This window comes from Musca vetustissima, unplaced genomic scaffold (assembly GCF_032173495.1).
Source record: "Musca vetustissima isolate MV318-11 ecotype Yass unplaced genomic scaffold, APGP_CSIRO_Mvet_v1 utg18749, whole genome shotgun sequence".
NCBI classification, from domain to species: Eukaryota; Metazoa; Arthropoda; class Insecta; order Diptera; family Muscidae; genus Musca; species Musca vetustissima.
The window spans coordinates 93,307-115,409 of NW_026882420.1; the positions used below are offsets into that span (position 1 = coordinate 93,307).

Genomic DNA, 22,103 nt, shown 5'->3' on the forward strand with positions numbered 1-22,103 from the left:
TTAGTTTGTGAATAAAAATTGTTATTGCACAATTTTTTCCAATATACATATATTGTTGCGGTTTCTTTTTTGATTAAGGCACCACATTTGGACTAAATTATATGCGTAGTTACTAGTAAATATTACTGCTAAATATTATTAAATTAAATCACAATATTTTTTTTTCTTGCAGGTAAGACTGCTGATCATCTCTACTGAACAATTGAATAACTAACTGGTAACTGCACATATGTATGTATGTACGAGTACACAATCGAATTTTTAAACAATTATTTAAACTTTATTTGATTAGAGTGCTGCTACCTTAAGAGGAATAAAAACATAAAACCAATTTACATACAAAAATACACATATCATTAAATCGCCAATATTCTACTAAATTTAGCGCATCGGCTTTAAAACAATCATAATCTACGCTACGCTATGAATAGCGAATAACTTTGATTTGTTTGTATTTTAGTGCATATTTTATTGCCAGCAAATTTCCATAAGCAATAAAATTTAATGGTTTATTCTTGTAAAGAGATTGCCGCGAACTGCTGTTGTGGCTGCGGCTGGAAGCGTCGATTTTGGCAAAACATTACTTTCAATTTCGTATTCTTTTGATTGGCTAGGAAATTGTTGCATGTTACGCAAATAACCAGTACCCACTGATAATTAGTTGCAATATCAAATCCTAATCCTATCACATAGCTGGATAGTTGGTGGTGGTGGTTGTTGTCCTCTGACAATATCTGCCAAACACCTCATCTTTTGTGTTACGCGAACCTTTGTTCGTTCATGCAATCGCCATGAGCCAAGCGAGTCATCATCGCGGTAGACAAACAGGTAGAAGAAGTCACCGGACAGCAGCCACCAACAATATTAGCATCCAAGGCAGTCAGTCAGTCAGCCCCACAGACAGACAGCCAGCCAACCAGCCATCTAGTCAGCGAGGCAGTCAAACGAACAATCAACCCACCAACAGCTGCTGCTCATCTGCATTGGTATGTATGTCGTATGCTGTATTACATGCGAATTTGTAATGATGTTCACGAAAGCTTAGCGTTGAGGTTGAACTTCGACAATTTTTTGGGGTATAAATGGATGAGACGCCTAGTTGAGATTGTCAGTAAACCATTTGATTTAGTTTAATACACATCCAACATCGCAACTAAAAGACGCGAAACTTTCAATTTTCCAACCCCCTCTATTTAAGACTCTTTGCTTATATCCAAAGTCGCTGAAGAGTGAGAGAAGTGCTGAACACAGATTAACAAGGATTACCAGAAAGTTAAATCTGTGCCCGACTAGAATCCGTAGAACGTTCTTAAAAACGACAAAAAGCGAACAACTGAAATGAAAGCCTTTATTTTAATGTCATGTTTGGCCTTGGCTGCTGCCAGGCCCGAAGCCGGATACGCTTACAATAGACCCGGTGGTAGCGGTGGTGGTGGCGGAGGTTTCGGTGGTAGTGGAGGTTTCGGCGGCGGTAGTGGAGGTTTCAGTGGCGGTAGTGGAGGTTTCGGTGGCGGCAGTTCTGGTGGATTTGGTGGTGGTGGCTTCGGTGGCGGTGGAAGCGGCGGTTTCGGTGGTGGTTCTGGCGGCGGTGGATTCGGTGGCGGTGCTGGTGGTGGATTCGGTGGTGGTAAGGAAACAAAATAATTTTTAGGAATTTTATAGAGGCGAATTTTAACAAATCTCAAACCATCGTCACAGGATCTGGTGGTGGTTTCGGAGGTGGCGGTGCCATTGGTGGATTTGGCGGCGGTGGTGGTGCTGGTACTACTTTGGTACAAAAGCATGTATATGTCCACGTGGCTCCCGAGGAGCCAGAAGAATCTCGTCCACGACCAAATATTCCACTTGGTCAAGCCCAGAAACACTACAAAATCATTTTCATTAAGGCACCATCTGCTCCTTCGTATCAAGCTCCCGTCATTCCTGTACAACCTCAAAACGAAGAAAAGACATTGGTCTACGTGTTGGTCAAGAAACCAGAAGACCAACAGGATATTGTCATTCCCACACCTGCTCCAACTCAGCCCTCCAAACCCGAAGTATACTTCATCAAATACAAGACCCAGAAGGAGGGTGGTGGTGGAGGTATTGGTGGTGGAGCTGGTGGTATTGGCGGCGGCATTGGTGGTGGTGCTGGCGGAATTGGTGGCGGTATTGGCGGAGGTAGCGGTGGTATTGGTGGAGGCATTGGCGGCGGCAGTGGTGGTGGCATTGGAGGTGGTATTGGCGGCGGTAGCGGCGGTGGTGCTCCCTCAACTAACTATGGCCCACCTGGCAAATCTGGCCCATACTAAGTTAACCAAATCGCTAGCCAAATGGGATTATTTTTTACCAATCATATGACCACTGACATTTGACGTGACACAAATTTATTTAATTGCTACTGTCCACTAGTCTCCACAGTTGAATATTGTTTTCCGATTATTGAGATTCAACTGCCAACCAAAAAAAATTGAAAAACTGGGACAAATGGCAATGACTTTAACAAAAATCATTCTCTACACTCCAGTGGAGAATGGTGTATTTCCCTCAAAAATGTTTAACATTTTTAAGGGAATTACAAAACAAAAAGAAACTTTCGTTGTAATATTTTTTTACACTAAAAAAGAACGATCTGTGGTTATACTTCTCTTACCTACTACTTTTGTATATAAGCCATATTTCCCTAACATAAATCTACTTCTCTGGCTCATTCTGTCTGTCGCTATCCTATCCGTTGACCTTCCTTTGAACTGTTTGTATATATCTGTCTGTATACAACTGTGTATTGCCTCTCTCTCTGTGGCAATTCTCATTATTTTTTAGTTTAAGTCTGTCCATCATGGAGATCACCTACTGATCTTTAAACTGAAATCTCCATGTGGACTTGTTATGTTTAAATTGTTTATTGTTTAATTTTATTATTTTGTTAAGAATTTTTAATATGCATAATAAAAAAATTACGGTGACAAAATTAAATAAAAAGTTGTTGGAAATTATTTGTAATGTATCGGAAGTAATATTGAAGAGGATGATTGCTGAATGAAAAAATTAATTTCCGCCTTGGGTAACAAAATAATAAGGAAAACATTTTTTGTCACGCATTGTAGCCACCTTTTCTAACTTAAGTTTGGAAACATTGCACCAACTTTGGGACTTTGGTGCACCATTTACATTTAATCGGACGAAAATATATATATGGAAGCTATATATAAATTTGAACCAATTTTTTCCAATTTCAAATGGGTTCGTCCTTGCCAAATTTCATCCAATTCGGATCATAAATGCGACCTGTACTTTGTTTACAATTTAACATAGACAGACGGACAGACGGACGAACATGCATAAATCGACTCAACAAGTTATTCTATGCATATTCCCATTCCTTTTGCCTGTTACAAACATATGCACAAAGACATAACACCCTGTACCACAGCGTGATGAAGGGTATAAAAATGGAAACCGATCATCACCTAAGGATAAGTTTTTTTCCACGCAGAAACCTCAGAAGTGCCAACAGGATACAGAGCGGATATTCTTCATGCTATATTACTCCCATTGTAATGAAAATACATTTGGTACAACTTTATTTTTTCAGCCAACGTAAAATATTTTCTTTGACAATTTAACATAGAGGTTTTAAAGTTCGTCAAAGAATATTTGCTTTGAAAATTAATATAGGTTTCAAAGAACTAGAAATTTTAATTATAATCATAGTCTTTTCGGATCGATTTCGGAATGTTACACCCATGATAACTTCCCAGTCGAGATCAGGTTAGGTATTCGTGGCGGGAAATATGTAAGAACATGGCTAAGAAGAACAAAAATTGTTGTATGACAAATATACGAAGGCTTCTAAGAATGATATCCCCGGATTCTCTGCTAAATCCGAAACCTCCAAATGAAATCTAAGAAAATATATCAGCAGTAACATAACATGGACACACCGACACATTAGTTGTGGTCTTGCACTCAAATAAGTACCAATCACGCTGAATATACTGCAAAACAGCGTCTATCAAGTATTTTTTAAACTTATTCCGATAATTACACTGTGCTACACAAAAAATAATTATCGGGAAATTCCAAATAAAATATCATAGAGGAGCTAAAAATAGAAATATATCGAAATCCTTGCATTATAGGTATGGTGTCTTTCGCAATCTTACTGATAAAAAATGCGAAATACGTTAACCCTCAGTCGACTCTCTGAAGTGTTTTTTTGGTCTCCTTTCCAGAAAAGGGTTTATAGCAGGTCAGATTTATCTACAAAAATGTTCGCCATAAAGTTTTACTATAAGTCTCAGAAAAGGCCAAAGCTCGAAAATGGGCCAAAAAGCTAAAAATTTAGGGTTAAATCCAATATTATTCTCAATTTGTACCAATTTTTCGGACTAGATGTCATTTTCAAAAAATGGTATAAGTGACACAAATAATCTCCATCAAAATTTAATATAAGTCATTGAAGAAAAGAAATCGGTATATAATATATATAACGAATATATAGAAGTCAACTTAAGACAACAAACTAAAGAAAAAAAAATATTACAAAAAAAATTTTAAAGAAATTTCCCAGCTTTTTTCATAAGAATAACATGAATCTTCATTTTCAAATTGCACTATGAGTCTCAATACAAACTTAATATCTAATTTCAATAGTTTTTTAGAAATCGGCAGTATACAATTAACAATATTGGCGAACAATTCTTTGTTGACTTCAGTAAGTGTTAACTCAACACATTGCAGAAATGTGTCAAAATCTGTAATAAGACTTCATCCTAGGAGTATTTGGTCAAAGACAAAATTATTCTACAACGAATTTCACTATCAGCTACAAATGAAACGATTTTTGTAAACTCTATATATATTAGTAAAACATTATATATAATTTGCGTATATACAGCAAATTTTCTATTTTGAACAAATATTGAACTTTTTCCAAAAAAATGGAAACTACCCCAATTGTGTATCATATACAGCCAAATTTCGTTTAAATTAGTGTAATAAAATATATTGATTTAATTATATGAAATTATTTCGGCAAATGAATTGGAATAAAGTTTAGATTAAGGATGGAATTTGGTATAATTTAAAAATGTTCATATTTTCGTGATCTACATTCCAATTTGTTCTCAAATTTAATGGAGCAGTGACAGTATGCTCCGTTCAAATTACAAACCAAAAAATAAAGCATTAATTTGGTATTCAGGAAAATTATTCGAATTCGAAAATAAACTAATTTATATTAATTGCCATAAAAATATATATTTATTTATATACGCTTTCATATCATTTCAATGCGAATATTCCATTAAAAGATAAACATAAATATCAGTTCATATCATTTTTTTTCTTTCCAACAACTACAGTCTAACTCTCATAATTTGTTTCAATGTTATGAGAATCTTAATAAGATTTTGTTGCATTTTCTGAAAATGACACCACATCCTTGCTTCGTTTTACTCAATGTCTGCCTGCATCTGTGAAATATCCCTCGAGATACAATTCTACTGTAGCCCCTTTAACGTTGTTTAAAGTGGCAAACAACAGTTACCACCACAATTGCATCAACATGCCTAGGTATCCGGAATCTATACGATGCATCGCATCTAGTATCTATTCAAGGAAGTTAAATAACGAAACTTTTAGGAAAAATTGTAGAAGACAAAAAAACAAAAACGAAAACCAACCTAATTCAGCTGAAACGACAGATGATGCAGGCTGTTGTGTGCTTAGCGAAAATATTGCAGTGTGGGGCACGATGGATGAGCACAGCCCTGGCAGCAGCGAGAGCGACCACGACCAACGTAATAGTAATGCCACAGCAACTTGTTAAAAAATAAGAAATAAAATAAAAAAATTATCTTGGGAATTTTCAGTCAAATCCAAAAATAACTTTATCCATTTACAATGGGAGTCATCATCCAAGGAGAGAGAGAAGAAAAAACAGCTTCAAGCCAAATTGTCAACACAAAGATGAAGAAGAAGGAGAGTCAACCAAAAGACCAACCAACAACCAGCCACTGGGGATGTCGATTGTATATTTAGAAATTTGTATTGTTGCCATTAAATCGCTATGGTCTTTGAATTTTAATATTTGAAAATCATTTGAATTGAAACAAAATTTCAATATCGATTTAAATATCCATAATTGAATTTGTTCCTCACACACATTCAAGAATTCAAATGTATTACCTCAACAACCCATGTCGACATCTCTGATGATGCATTTAAGCCCCAAAATGCACACGAAAGTAGAAAAAAGTGAAAGTGATAAAGGAATAAATAAATAAAAATAACTTTAAGGTGTAAACGAAACTGCAACTGCAAACCGAACAATAAAAACCATCGCCAACATGCATCCCAAGAAGATGTGTTAGATCGGTCGCATAAAACCCAGTCTTGCAGTAGGAACGATGTCCATTGTGTGCAATGAATGGAGATATTAAGAAAAAAAACGCCTTTAGCAGTCTGCGAAAAAAAGAAAATACAACGACTCGAAACGATGTCATGAACATAAAGCTAAATTTCCATTATTGATGACAACGACCACTAGGAAACCGAAAAACTCAAAGAAAAATATTTGGAAGTATTTTGTGTGCAATTGCCGGGGAATTGTATATACTCTACACAATTTCGTACGAGGGTTTTAGTTGTAAGGTTACTTTATGGTAAAATAAATAGGGCTTTAAGTTCCAAGGTAAAATGAAAACTATAAATACTATATGGAAAGTGCGCTATGGACCCTTATATTCAGAATTTACTATTTATCCTCTGAAATTAATAATGCCAAAAATAAGTAAAAAGGTGCCGACTGATATATTCCCTCGGCTTACGTTGATCTACGGAATTACACACTGAGTTTAAAATAAAGACACAATGGAAACAGAACTAATCACAATCGAGTGAGTGGAGAGACGGTGGTTTTTAGCAAAAGAAGCAGTTGAAATACTAACAACCGCCTAGTGAAGGGAGAGGATGAGAATCACTGCTGAACAATGCGTTTTTACAATAGTTTTTGTCAAAAAGGGAGAACGAGGACGAAAGGGACCCTTTATAGGAGTTTGCTAATCTTTCCTAAAATTTTGTAGCCCTAGACAACATTGGGACCATCATACGGACTCGTGGAAGTCCGCAACTACCTTGATTTTCGCGATCTTAATTGGACGAGAGTTTTACAAACTGACGTCTCTTCGAATGCCAATGACCCATTCTGGTAGACAACAATATAAAATATAGAATGACAACATTCATGCGTTCAGTTTTTTCAAAAAAATTCGAATGTTTTCCATCACGTTGAGTGATATGTTGCACTTTACATTGAACACGTCTGTATGTTTTATTGCATAAAAGCTTTCTGATTGACACAGACAACTGCGATGTCAAACAAGGTGAGAATGCTGACACCAATAAACGATTGTTTTCAATGATTTTGACTGTGAACCAAATCCTAGGAAATATTGTTTTTTTTTGTATCATAGACGTACATTTAAAACGTGTGTTACTATTTTAGGGATGCCATATCTGATTTTTTAAAAATCCATCAACCAAATCCATTTATGACCTTAACTGGTGTAATTAATTATATGGTTTTCGAAATTTAACAATGTATTTATGTTGTTTTGAAATGACCTAGAAGTTTAAGTCTCTTCATTTTTGCTACTGCAACACTTACCATGAGAAGTATCTAAGATAATGTTCGACTGGTTAGGATCGGTGTTCATTTGGAGTTATTATGCTTCGTTATACGGATTGATTCAATCATAATCTATGTGGTTCGCGGTCCAGGTTTTGGTATAAACTCATATAACGGCACAATATCAGATAAAAAATTCACATGACCTCGTACTCAGGTTTGCGGTATATTTGGGATTCCATATTAAATATTGCAGTTTGTTGTTTTGATAAGGATACGACTTATGAGAGAACTTATATTGATTCTGCGACCTTGGGGATACACAACTTCTTCTCAGAACGTAATCTCCATAGGCCCTATGCAAAGATTCTGCCAACCTGTCTGTTGTTTGGTTGTTTACTCTTAGCCGCAATTTTCCACGACATGACCCCATATCGATTAATTTTAGGCATTTTAAATATCCGCCTCATACTGGAGGGCATACAAAGTTGATAAATAGCAATGCTAGTAATGTGTTGAAATGTTACAATTATCTATAATTTATAAAAGTGTTATAAAATGTCCCGCTTCAGAAAATGGAGTACACAGAAAAATTTACTAATAAATGGAATTACTAAAAATCGCCCTTTATTGATTTCATTTGTAAATCTCTTGTCCAACCATTTGTGTGTACATTATTGTCTGCTCACATTTCCTCGTGACCAAAAAGAAAATAGCTCACACGTGTTTTTAAGACGAACAGTGAAAAAAGTTTTAACTTTTTTTCATTAAGACGAAAAAAAGATTCGAGCTAAGTTTAACTGTTGTTCCTTTGTTTACACTACTTGAAAATGATGCAATCTTTGCACGAAGTTGAAGTTCATCTGGCCATGGTTGGTGCTGTCATCGCTGGCGTGTCTGCTACGCTTTTTTGTTGTTGTTCACTTCTTGTAACTTATAAAATGGCCATCATCTCCTGTTTTTAGTAGTTTATTTGCTTCCAAAGTATATTTTCCCAGTCTTCATTTTAGGTTTCTTCAAATGGTGTTAATGGTGCAACTTTTCTGTTTTCTTTGTTTTTTTCATGGAAGTTAATTTTTGTTTCCTTCTCTTTGTCAAAGGTAATTCGTATAGCTTTTTTGTTGTTTTGTTACAAAGTAGTGCTATTACGATGTCCATTTACCTCATGCAATGACTGCACAATGGGGGACAATCTTTACCAAGTGTTGTGATATATTTGTCTAAAAATGTTTCTGTTGAAAAAAGTGAAGCAAGAACAAAAGATGAGTACATTTATATTATTTTAAGACAATTATATTCTTAATACTATGTATTTTTTCTTATATAGTCTCTAATAAAAATAATCTAGTGTTAAAAATCTCGTAATTAATATTTAGAGCAACTCATCAGGAATGTGATTTCATATCTCAAAATTTAGAGGATTTATTGTTTTCTAGAAAACAACTTATCTACACCCATAGTATTTGATTTATTTTACACTGTACCCTTATGCTTTGTTATTGTGCCACACTTAAAGGCAAATTCTGTCATCGTTTATAATTAAAGTTTCCAATTAGTTTCTTATTTTGTTAAAAGCACAACAAAAATACCAATTTCTAGCCATTTCTTTGAACAACAACAACAAGTTCCCAAGGACAAGTTTCTCGAAGGAACCCTTAATGGACAGCAATTAAGTTCTCATTAAGGATTTCGGCAAAATAAAGGAGTATATCTTAATTTGAATTTTCAAAGGTGTTTTGGATGTTATTTGTTTTTCCGCCAAAACTATAATTTATACTAATTTACATTAACACGTTTTTGTATATACTTTACCTACCAACATCGTTTCTGATATCCACTAATATAACGTTAAACAGTGATTGTAAATATGAAATATTTAATGTTATACTGCATATTTGTGCTTAAAAAGAAATACAATATTTTACACCATGCTATTCATAATTTTCTTAAATACCCTTAAATCTAATCCCGAGAATACACAAAAGGTACATTTATATCCATGACATGAAACCATATTATATTTATGCCACATATCCCCACCATGAGAATCCCAAAAACAAAGAAATAACCAGTAAGGAAAGTTCAAAAAAAAAACCCTTCACCACTTTGGGTGCATACAAAAGATGTTAATATCTGCAATATCCTGTAGATAGAATCTTTGGAGGACCATTGAGATGGAATCGGGCGAAATTAAATGTGCTATCTAGATACATATTTGAACCCATTGAAAAACCCAATAGAGATACCATTCTGAAATCAATAATAATTGCATGTACACAATTTGTTTTGATGTACCATTTGTATATTAAAATTATATATAGCTATATATAAACACATGGACCAAATTGAGCAATCGTTGCATACACCATTTGTTTTTTGTAATCACTCTATGTTCAATTTAATAGCCTCTACCAAATTTCGTGCAAATCGAACAAACATAGGCCCTTCGGTGCACCATTCAAAAACAATCGGACGAAACTATATATATGGGAGCTATATCTAAATACGAAGCGATTTTAATAAAATTTCGCAGACATCAATCTGGACCTAATTCAGTACTCTGTGCAAAATTTTGGCCCAATCAGACAAATATTGAGAGTTTGGTGTACTATTCCCAAAAAATCCGACGAAACTATACATCTTAATATGAACCGATTTTAATAAAATTTCGCAAACATCAGTCTGGACCTAATTCAGTACTCTGTGCAAAACTTTGTCCCAATCGGAGAAATATTGGGAGTTTGGTGCATCATTCACATAAAGTCGGACGAAACTATATTTGGGAGCTATATCTAAATCTGAACCGATTTCAACAAAACTTCGCGGACATCAATCTAGGCCTAATTCAGTACTCTGTGCAAACTTTTGTCTCAATCGGACAAATATTGGGAGTTTGGTGCATCATTAACAAAAAATCGGACGAAACTATATATGGGAACTATATCTAAATCTGAACCGATTTCAACAAAACTTCGCAGACATCAGTCCGGACCTAATTCAGTACTATGTGCAAAATTTTGTCCCAATTGTAAAAATATTGGTGCATCATTCGCATAAAATCGGACGAGACTATATATGAGAGTTATATCTAAATCTGAACCGATTCCAACAAAACTTCGCATACATAAGTATGGACCTGATTAAGTGCGCTGTGCAAAATTTTGTAGCAATCGGACAAATATTGGGAGTTTGGTGCATCATTTACATAAAATCGGACGAAACTATATATGGGAGCTATATCTAAATTTCAACCGATTTTCTCCAATTTCAATAGTGCTCGTCCTTGGGCCAAATAAGTAAACTGTGCCAAATTTCATCCAAATCGCCCATTCGTTATATGGAGCTACACCAAAACGTAGAACGTTATACTCCATTTGTAAAACCAAACATCCTATGATTTAAAAGTTCTTTCTTAAATACATGGGTAAATCGACATAGTATTGTAATGGGGTATCCGTTGAATATTTCTAGACATTGCACTTTTTTATAAACAATAATCCGACACCTCTTTGATAAAAACATATTTCTTATAAAAGCGACTAATAAAAACTGTGTGTAATTTCATAGACCTTCGCAAGCCATAGGATGAGGGTATATATCTGTCATCGATTGACACTTTTTTACTTGTTTTCGACTCAATTAACTTCAACGAAACTTAAAGCATGTCATTCCAGACTAAATTAACAGGCTATGCAGAATTTGGTCTCAATCGAACATATCTTTGGAGTTTGATGCACCATATACATAAAATCGGACAAAAGTATGTATGGGAGCTATATCTACATCTGAACCAATTTATACAAAACTTCACATACGTCAATCTGTACTCAATTCAGTGTGCTGTGTAAAATTTTTCATCAATCGCTCAAACATTGTGACTTGGGTGAACTATTGTAGAATCGGACAAACATATGAGAGCGGTAGCTAAATCCAAACCGATTTTCTCCAATATCAATAGCGTTCGTTGTCCTTGAGCCAAAAACTCATTCGAATCATAAATACGGTCTGAACTCTGTTTACAATTTAACATGGACAAACAGACGAACCGACATGCATAAATCGACGCAGAAAGTTATTCTATGCATATTCTTAAAAGTAACCAGGGAACTATCTCGTTTCATTTTGCCTGTTACAAACATATGCAACAAAATATTAACTGTACCTGTACTGGCAATCGGACAGACATTGCGTATTGTTTGTGTTATTTACAAATAATCGAAGAAAACTATAAGGGTAAGCTATATATAAATCTGAAACGATTTTCAATAATGTTAGTCTACCAAAGTGTGACTTGTTCCAAGTTTCAACCCAACGGACTATATTTCCTGGACAGTTTCCGGTTATTATCTCAATGTCTTTAGATTCCTTGTACATTTAAAACATAACAAAGCGGAGAATACAACTATTTGTTTGAGAGTTTTGAACGCAATTAAAATTACCCCCAGCCAACTAGATTAACATAAAGGGTACCCCTTTCTAACATCTCAACGCCGAATAATATTGATGTTTTGATATGCAGGTCAGCGGAAACGCAAAAGCACCGTCAAACACCACTACGCGTACATAAAACACTATTCATTTACATTTCCTAAATAACTGGGGAAACACTGTGGGGGCTAACAACAACAAAAAACTCCCTTAAGATTTCGCATTGCTCTACGTGATTATCTATTCGTCCGTACAGACAAACTTTTCATCTCTGCAGAGTTAAGTGTTTTTGTTATTGTTTAACCCTAAGCTTTTATTAAATTTCTGTTTCTACTTCGACAAAATATGAACAACAATAAAAAATAAATGGAATTCCTTTAACGGATGCCAAGGCTATTAGGGAATTTTTTTCATCTATTTTTTTTTTCGTTTGACATTGCCAATAAAAAATATGTAAAGTAAAGGCATAGAACAGAATTTCGATGTGACACACAACACCACAGCCCATCCTCATTTCAAATTAATTCTACAAGTGGCAAAAAGGCAAATGATGACCTTTTTTGTCGTTTCTAGACATTGTTTCGGTAACCCTGATGTCATTTCATAGAGAGTGTGGGTGTTGTCTAACACAGAATGATAGAACTAGGAAAAAGAAAGGATAAAGATATGCATTATCATACATGCAAACAATAAAGATATGTACATATTTATATCCTTAGCCAAATTGATGTTAGTTTTTGGACAAAAAGTCAAAACTACATTTCATAATTATATCAATGGTCGTAGATATCGAATATGTGAATGCCGTATGTCTAACAACAAATGTTTGTATAAAGGTTTTTTTTTCTTTGGATGGAGAATCGTAGAGGCCAATTCTCTGCAGAACAAATATAATATTACACATAAATATGTTTACAAAACTATTTGGTATCAGTTGTTGTTGCAGTTGGCAAAGTTTTTCAAAATAGTTGAATGTCTGCAATTTTGTTGTTTTGAAACCACACGAGGAAGGATATATTAAATTTGTTATTCTGTGTGCGACGCTTTGAAATGATAACATTTTAATTATTTTTTATCTTGACACATATTATTGGGCTGTATCTCAGCCATTAATTGGCTCGCCCTTTTCTAATTATTCTATTTTCGGGGCATAGTTTGTATTTGGAACCATAGGGCATAGGTACAAGTGAGTTGGCTGTGTCCTTAGCTAAGTAATCCATAAATTGTCGATTTTTGTTTTTAGGTGCTCAACAGTTGAAGATTTGCTGCTTAAACGTGGACTTTCGCCTAGCCCTGTTAAAAGTGTTACGTGGCCGAGGAAATTTCTCATGCAATAATGACAAAAACGATCGAGTTATGTGGCACCGTAATTTACCATAACGCTCCGAATCGTTTTCAAAGACGTAAGGCCAATCACACCTTCGGGCCAACAATCGTGCCAAACATATATTTTTTCTGCATATAATGCTCTCTATTTAATTCCTTAACGGTTCTCTGAACCCAGTTTTATTTATTAACATACCCACTGAGTGAGAAATAAGAGAAAATTGCTGTCCACCGCCTGCTGTTCATTCAAACATTTCACGTATCTACGACGTTGTGAATGGTTAGCTGGTTTCAGTTTTTGCGTGAGCTGGACTTTAGGTGCAAAATAAGCCATAATCTGGCGGAAGACAGTCCTAGTTACTGAGAATGACAAGGAATCGGCATTCGGGTCTTCGGCAAAACTTTCCCTTACAGCAACGATATTTTTCAATGTTTAACCGCTCCTGTCCTTTTACATTTCTTCACAATTATACCAATTACTTGTGGAGTCTTACAGCACGATATATGTCTGTGTCCGAATCACCATTTTTATACCCTTCATATGTTTTTGTGTATATGTTTGTAACAGGAATCGAGATAGATCTATGGTTCTTTTTGAGAATATGCATAGAATCACTTTCTTAGTAGTTTTATACATGTACGTTCGTCTGTCTGTCCATGTTAAATTGTAACCAAAGTACATATTTTATTTATTTCTCTTTCGAGATGAGCTACATAATCCGACTAGGATGAATTTTAGCACAGTTTACTTATTCGTTACAAGGACGAAATCGGTTCAGATTTAGGAGAAAATTGGTTCAGATTTAGATATAGCTCCATATATAGTTTCGTCCGATTTTATGAAAATGGTGCACCAAACTTCTAATATTTGTCCAATTGAGCAAACTTTTGTACAGAGTACTTTATTAGGTCCTGATTGATGTATGCGAAGTTTGTTGGAATTGGTTTAAATTTCGAAATAGCTCTCATATATAGATTCGTCCGATTTTATGTAAATGAAAGTCCATGCTGCCAATGTTTGTCCGATTGAGACAAAATTTTGCAGAGCGTAATGAAAATTATACTGGTTAACGTCCGAAGTTTTTTTGAAATCGGTTGAGATTTAGAAATAGCTCCTTTATATATATATATATATATATTCTTCCGATTTTATATAAATAGTGCAACAAACTCACAAAGTTGTTCCGATTGAGACAAAATTTTGCACATCGTATTGAAATTATTACAGGTTGACGTCCTTGAAGATTTGTTTAAACCGATTTCAATTTAGATATAGCTTCTATATATATATTTACGTTCGATTTTATACCACACAAAAAACCCAAATCTGCCCGATTGACATGCAATTTTTCATAGATTTCAGAATGGTATGTGTATGAGTTGTTTTAAATTAGTTCAAATATCTGTGTAGTTCACACATTTAATTTCGTCCGATTCCATTTCAATGGTTCTCCAGAGATGCAATATCTATTCCCAAAGTGGTATAGCTATTTCCGGTGGTATACTTAGCTAACATTCAGCAAATCTAACCACAAGGGGACGAAGTAACGGAATTATCGTAGTACTACTATTAAAACTATCCAAGGAAAATATACCAGAAAGTGTAAATAAAGATGACAAGTATTCGACTCTAGCATAAATTGGAAGTGACAATATGTCAAATTGCCCAACCCAATTCACTACAAAATACTTGAAAGTAGGGTAAACTCATATAATGTTAACTCAAAACGTAATTTGAATATAGTAAGCAACTTTTTATACACACACAGCATACATAAACACACACTTACACACAAAAAGCCTATTTACATATCCTTGATAGAATGAATGGATTTTTGTTTGCCCACACAAGTATTATCTGCTCAAGGAGTGTAAGTTCTCGTCGTTGGTCTTTCCTACCAAAAAAACATCTCACAAAGTCAACCACTTTTTTGTTCCACGTCACTGAACATCTGTATGAATTGAAGATGGTTTTTTGAAAATTTCCTTTTTTTCTGTCTTCTTTTTTATGCAAAATTCCCACATCGCCAAACAAAAGAAAGAAACGGAACAGAGTAAACTTTTGTTGGCAATATTATTTAAGGTAATTTTGCTAACTAGTTTCTGCTCTTCTATACATACCCTGGAGAATTCCTATTAGAATTCGATGTCTTCCGGCATGTGTGTCGTACATATTGTCAGACCGTTACATTGTCATTAGACTAAAGTGGTAGTCGGCCATTGTTAGTCAGCAAAATTTTGTAAATGTGAATGTATTGAGAACATAGACAAACATTTGTGTTTGGAAAATCGTTTCTAGAAATACACTTTAAATATGTAAGAAAAATAAGATTCCGTTAGGATATCAATTGGAAACAAAAAATCTATAAGAACAAAAATTTGGTCACGATTCCTAATCGATTATATAGAAAAGCTTATATTAGATTTGGAATACAATTTGGTATGGTTTATTAATCGTTCCCGATTTAGATATAGGGGAGAGGGGGGCACCTTTGAACGTGGGGCACCTTTGAACAGCGCTCATAAAATTTTGGTTTTGGCAATATTGTTGTTTGTATATGACAATATTGTTCTCTATCTGCGTAAACCACTTTGGCTAGCTTCTTCAGTTGTCGACAAATTGTGCATGGGTGACCATGTTTTCGCAGGGTCATTGTAAACTTCTATTCTTTTGGTTGTAAGGGCGCAGGAAGAATTCAGTGATAGTTTTCTTTCGTCAAACAATTTTTTTGTATTCCAACAATTATTTCAAACATAACTAATGTATTTTCTTTCATATATATTTTCTACAAAAAAAGTTATTAAAAATTTCCGTAAAATACCACAGGTGGGGCACCTTTGAACATACCCAGTAAACTCCATTAAAAAACTGAGTTTTTAACTTTTGGCTTCGATATCTCAAAAATTTTAAATGGGCTAATAAGATTACGGAATTAGCTGTATTTTTCACCATATACATTTTTTGTTTTTAAGTCATTTTATGTTTTATATATGTATATATGTATATATTTTTTAATAAATAAATGCATTTCTGATATGTTTGAATAAAATACATTTATATTTTAACATAAACACTGTAAAAAACCATGCCGTTCAAAAATACCAAGCTGTGTTCAAAGTTGCCCCCCTGGGGGGCAGTTTTGAACACTTTGACTTCCTCCATTAAAACAGTAATAAAATATGTATATAAAGCTTAAAGTATGTCATATGTATATTCTTTTTAAAGTTTACATATGTACCTATTAGTAAAAACTTATAAGAAACCAAAAAATATAAAATAAAAAATGTTATGAGGCTTGAAAGAAAAAAGTGTTCAAAGGCACCGAATTGAGCAAAGAATGAACAAGTTTGGCTTAAATCGGCTTTAGATAAAACTTTCACCAGATTTTTATTGGGATTTATATTTTAATTTTTTCAAATATGTTTGGATTTTCCCATTATTTTTCTCTCAATGTAGAAAAACATTCATCTATCTACCCACATTATTACGGGCATACAATTTGTATGCCAGCCACCCTATTCTGTGTCACAGACAAAGAATTTCAAAATGAAATTTTAGAATATTTACCAAGAGTGTTAATTTTGTTGTTGTTGCTGTTTCTGCTGGCACTGGCACAATCTTGTTTTGAGCATATTCAATGAAGCTGAACAATGAATGCATACTTGGTTGAATTCACAGAACTGCACTTCATACCAGGGCTAATTTGTTGAACTATGTACTTCCGTCTATTGTTCCAAATAACACCAACCAACTAACCAAACCAAATATTGCAGTGTAAACATTTTAATCCTTGCAAATTACAATGACAGGACACTAAATTGAGTATCAGTTTTAAAATTTAAATATTTAATGTAAAATCGTAATGGGACATGGTGATAATAGCTGGTGTGTCAGGGAGAGGTGTTGAAGTTAACTTAATTTTAATACTGAAAACAATAGAATTAGAAATGGAAATGGAAGACAATGGAAGTAAATGTCAAAGGCATGTTGTAATTAAAAAGATAAAAATGGATGATAACCTTGGGTGGTTGTAGTATTCGAACAATTCAAATTCCATTTGTATTTTTCAATGCGGATCACTGATATGAAATTTAGAAATGGAACTAAGGAAATGTAGGGTATATCAGGGACTAAATATGCGTAGCACCACAGCCAGTGGTGTGATCGGCCCCACCACCTCCACCGTATAACTGGGAGTTGTAAAACACGTCCATTCGGTTTTTTAACAAAATTTAATGCATACATGTTAAAAATAATTTAATTCAATAATTTATATCGTACACCAGAAAGAGGGTCGACAAATCAACCATCACCTCAAAGGGAGACGTTGTCCACAGAGAAGCCATTCCCAGAAAATGACCTGCTAAACGACACAAAAGGAGAACGAACTTCAACCCCTTAATCGCCGAGCTAACTTGATTTTGTTAAAGAGATCGTCACCCAAATCTCCCCGTATCGCAGCGTTCTCTACGCTGATCACAACTAACACAAGTACCATTCGAGCTAGTAAGGCGACTGACAGGATCGCATTAAGCTAGACTTGCCAATCGTTTGAACTTTCCAAACATCTTCGAATTTACCGAGAGCATCTCACGGTAATTCTTGCCCTACATTTGGGGATTGAAGCGTCAATGGCTTCACGAAAGACAGAACCTAATTCATGAATAAGGCTACGTTGCGGTGGGCTGGTAGACTAAGCTGCTTCACAAACGTTCCCTACACAAACGTTCCCAATATCAACGAATGTTCATCAAGTTGAAATCGAAGATAGTTCTAACCGAACCTAATTCTATCGAACCAATATCGATTTCAATGAGAATCGTCCTATGTTCACTCAAAGTAGAGGGTCTCTGACATTGTTCTTCAATATACGACCTTGCAAATCATTTGCGCCTTTGAGCAGAAATGGCTTCAACATCCGAACAATCAGAGAGAAGGGCAGAAATTCCTCTTCCGGTGGTATCGACCTCTTCAGATCTCCACCAACTACCAGATCGCCAGTGGTACGTAAAGCAAGAATTGGTTCTAAGTCAAGGACATGAAAAGGACCCGCAGGACGCTGATAAACTGAAGCAAAGGATATAGAGGAACCTCCTTCCCTCCAAACCCCTAGCAACACAAGACTCTATATCATCTGTAGATACAAATATTCTCTTTGAATGAAACACTTCCTTGATTAAGAATGCAGTACCACCCCGGCAACCTCTCAATCTACCACTCCCAAAAGCCTTAAAACCCTCGAAGCTAAATCGAGAACTTGTAGAAAACCAAGTTTCTGCTTACAGAATAATAAAAAAGCCTTAAAACTTTCGAAGTTAAATCGAGAACTGGGAGAAAACCAAGCTTCTGCTAACAGAATAATAACACAAGGACAAAATTCCTAGGGATGTGTATTCAAGTTTTTAAAACTAAGGAGCTGCCGTTTTGAAAATGTATTTTAACATACCTAAGCTAATGCAATATGAACCATTAAGGCCCATCAGGCTTCTGCATCCTCCTTCTCCTGGCGAATGCGTTTAAAGGTCGGACCAAAATTCCTGAACATAGCTAGCGTCGAGAAATCACCAAATTCCAATATCCTGGTTATGCTGGAGGAGCTGGACCGTCCTCCAAAAACAACAGCGTAAGAGACCCCGACCTGTGTCAAAGACATAGAAGTCGTAAAGACTCGACAAAATTCATTTTGACAAAATAGTTTATGAAAAAAATATCCAGGGGGAATCAGGTATAACATGTTAACAATAAACCCGTCAATACGCTATAATGGGTGTATGAAATGTAAATAAAATCAGAGATCTGTACCCAAAATATATGTTTTTATTTTATAAGCTTGCGATATAGCACTTAAAACGTTTTATATTGTTCGCTCTGTTGTTATGATATCGTAACAACAGAGGAAAGGCCATCTGTTGGAAATTGTTTACGTATCGATTGTCGTATCTTTATAATTTTATGTCTTTGCCTGTGTCTCCACTTGGTCGTCTTCTTGGCCTGGGCATCCTTCTTCTCTTGGCAAGTTTGGCCATCCTCTTAGGGTGATGGGGGAACCGTCTTATTGACCCCCTTCTCTGAGCCAGCGGCTAGTGAGCCAAATGCCGGGACATCCTTTTTCATCCTGTTGATAAAGGCTTTGTGTCAGACTTAGCAGAAGCCTTCGCAGGAGGACCGTTCGTCCTCTTGAAGGTGCGGGCTGCCTTCGCAGCAACCTTTGCCGTTCTACCTCTTGTTAGTACTGTTCGACCCAACATTGATAGGACCGGAAGCACACTCAACCTCAATCGCTGCCCCAACGTACTCCAGGCCATGCCCTCTCAGCAATCCATTTATCCCGGCATTCTCCTCGCACATGCTGTGCAACTGCGCCTCAATAATCTCCATCACGCAGTTGAGGTAGCTTACTGTGTTTTCCAACCGAAAGACACGGTAGCCATTCTCCTCAAAGCAGCCGCACTTCTTTCTCTTTGCATTTAAATTTGCCACAGAACGACTTATTTGTATTTGTTCATTATTCTAGATTATGACATATTTATCTGTTACTTCATCCTAATATGCGTACGCCATTATGATGATTGATTAATATTTCAACAACAAGCATTAAGGGAAATTGCAAATAAACCGTTTTACATATTTGCGGAAAATATTTAACAACAACAAAAAACCAACAAAGATTTATTTATGGTTATCACCCACTTATTACCATCATCTGGCTGGATGTAGTAGCCTCATTCGGCACGTAACATTTCATGACGACAGTAGACGGAAATAAAGCAATTTGTTGTTGTTGTTGTTGTGGTTCAAGATTTGAATTTCTTATCTACTTTAGTGACTCACTAATATCTATATAATCGTAGTACCTGAACAAAAGTAAATTTCAACAATGTACGTGATAATTTTTTTTGCCTTTGGGAAGTTAGTTGTGGCATTTACTTTTCGTCGCCAATTTTCGTGGTTTCCACTCTGCTGGATGTGCTTTTAATGACTTTTTATTTTTTATCTGAGTTTTATTCTCTTTCTCTCTCTTTACAAAATTATTCTGTGAAATTTCCACTTGAAAGACTTTAAAAACCCACCAGGACATTGATGTCAAGTTTCACAATATGCCTTGTTTTAATGATTGATGTACACCACTGGTCCTCATAAGACGATGTGTTTATTTGAAAATTAAGGATTATTCTTTTAAAGACTGTAATTTGTGAGAGAAATAACAAAAAAACCCTCGACCTTTTCAAATTCCTGTGAATATTATACTTGAAAGGACGTCATGGTCCCTTTGATCAATTTCTTGACGGTTAGTCTCTTGCAAATATGTTGCAAAATAACACTTACCGCAATTCCAGCCAATTCGTAGAAACAAGTTATTTACTGAATGTACACAAGGTCAAATCAAAGGGAAATACTTGTGATTAACTTTGTAATGGTAATCAGTTGCAGCAGCTGATAATTTTTCTGTGGGTGTCCATGTGTTGTTGACTTATGATAAAGGAAAAAAGGAATTGGACATTGAGAATGCTAAAAATATATTTTTTCATTAATCTTCAAGTTTGTTGAAGGATCGGGCAAATTTGAATATCATTATTACTCGATAAGCATTTGAATTCTTACATATGGGCATTTCCGCGAAAAGGTCAACCGAGGCCGTATTTATGTTTTTTTTTTAATTGTACTTAGAATACAAAGAAAGGCAAGATTTGCCATTATTTATTCTTGTTCTTGCCTTAAATACTGATGTAAAAAATGTCGCGAAAGTGTCATAGAAAAATCCTACACAAAAAAGGACAGGTCGAATTTTGAAAAATCGTATGTGCAATAATAGTGATAGATATTTTCTATTTATGTCAAAAATTTTCACACAATCCTCAAAAATAAAAACCGGAAACTTTTATTTTTTTACCATTTTTTACAAATATGCTGTGTAGCAATTATACTTTGGTTTTGGTACAAATCTTTATAACACCTCAAAATAATATTTCCTGACTCATATAGACGGATTGAATATATACGTATTTATTTGTAATCTACGGGACAGAATTATGAATCGACAACCACCGTACTTAACGTGTTGTTGGGTTCCGACAAGGGTATGGGAAATCCCGGGAATCTTCTCACAAGTTTTATAAATAACAAAAATACCAAAGGGTAGGAATGATATATTTATTAATTAAAAAATTAGAATTATAAAAATTGACGTTCTACGTCATTGTACAATAACATTTTAAAATAAAAAATTCATTTTTAAAGAGTATTTTAGTATATTTTTTGCAACTCATTGTATCAAAAACTATTTGGATTTTAAAACTACTACTATGATAGATGATATTCCACAGAAGTTGGTTTTATGGATTATAAATGGAAATATAAGTAATTATATTCTAATTCTACTTTTACTCACTTCATATAAGCTAATATTTTTTTACAAAACTTATGTGACAAGGTTTTAATTTTATGGAAGTTAACTTTGCAATTGCCTCTTTTGAGATTGTCTAAATTTCTTATATCTTCATCAATATAGATTCCACATCATATTCCACATCATTGAACACCTAAAATAAATTCTGCATACACCTTTGTGGTTGTTGTATTATCTATAACAAATAATACCACGGATGAATAAACGGATCCATTCTGCTTATGCCTTTAGCATTTTCAATTCTCTTTTCAAATTTTAATTTTATTTTTATATTTATTAAACATAAAACGGCGATACACAATTTTGGTAGTAGGTGTGTATATATT

General features: G+C 34.8%; 1 protein-coding gene across 1 annotated transcript; it reads left to right on the forward strand.

The window, feature by feature from the left end:
• The first annotated feature begins 1,328 nt into the window (after positions 1-1,328).
• On the forward strand, positions 1,329-2,365 carry LOC133328786 (uncharacterized). Its single transcript, XM_061537332.1, has 2 exons — positions 1,329-1,627; positions 1,699-2,365. The coding sequence occupies exons 1-2, from the start codon at positions 1,339-1,341 to the stop codon at positions 2,292-2,294; spliced, it is 885 nt and encodes a 294-aa protein (XP_061393316.1). The 5' UTR covers positions 1,329-1,338; the 3' UTR covers positions 2,295-2,365.
• Positions 2,366-22,103: the final 19,738 nt, after the last annotated feature.

Coding starts and splice junctions, on each gene's coding strand:
- LOC133328786 (XM_061537332.1), top strand. CDS start 1,339: ATGAAAGCCTTTATTTTAATGTCATGTTTGGCCTTGGCTGCTGCCAGG. Junction 1,628..1,698: donor TGGTGGTGGATTCGGTGGTG/GTAAGGAAACAA, acceptor CCATCGTCACAG/GATCTGGTGGTGGTTTCGGA.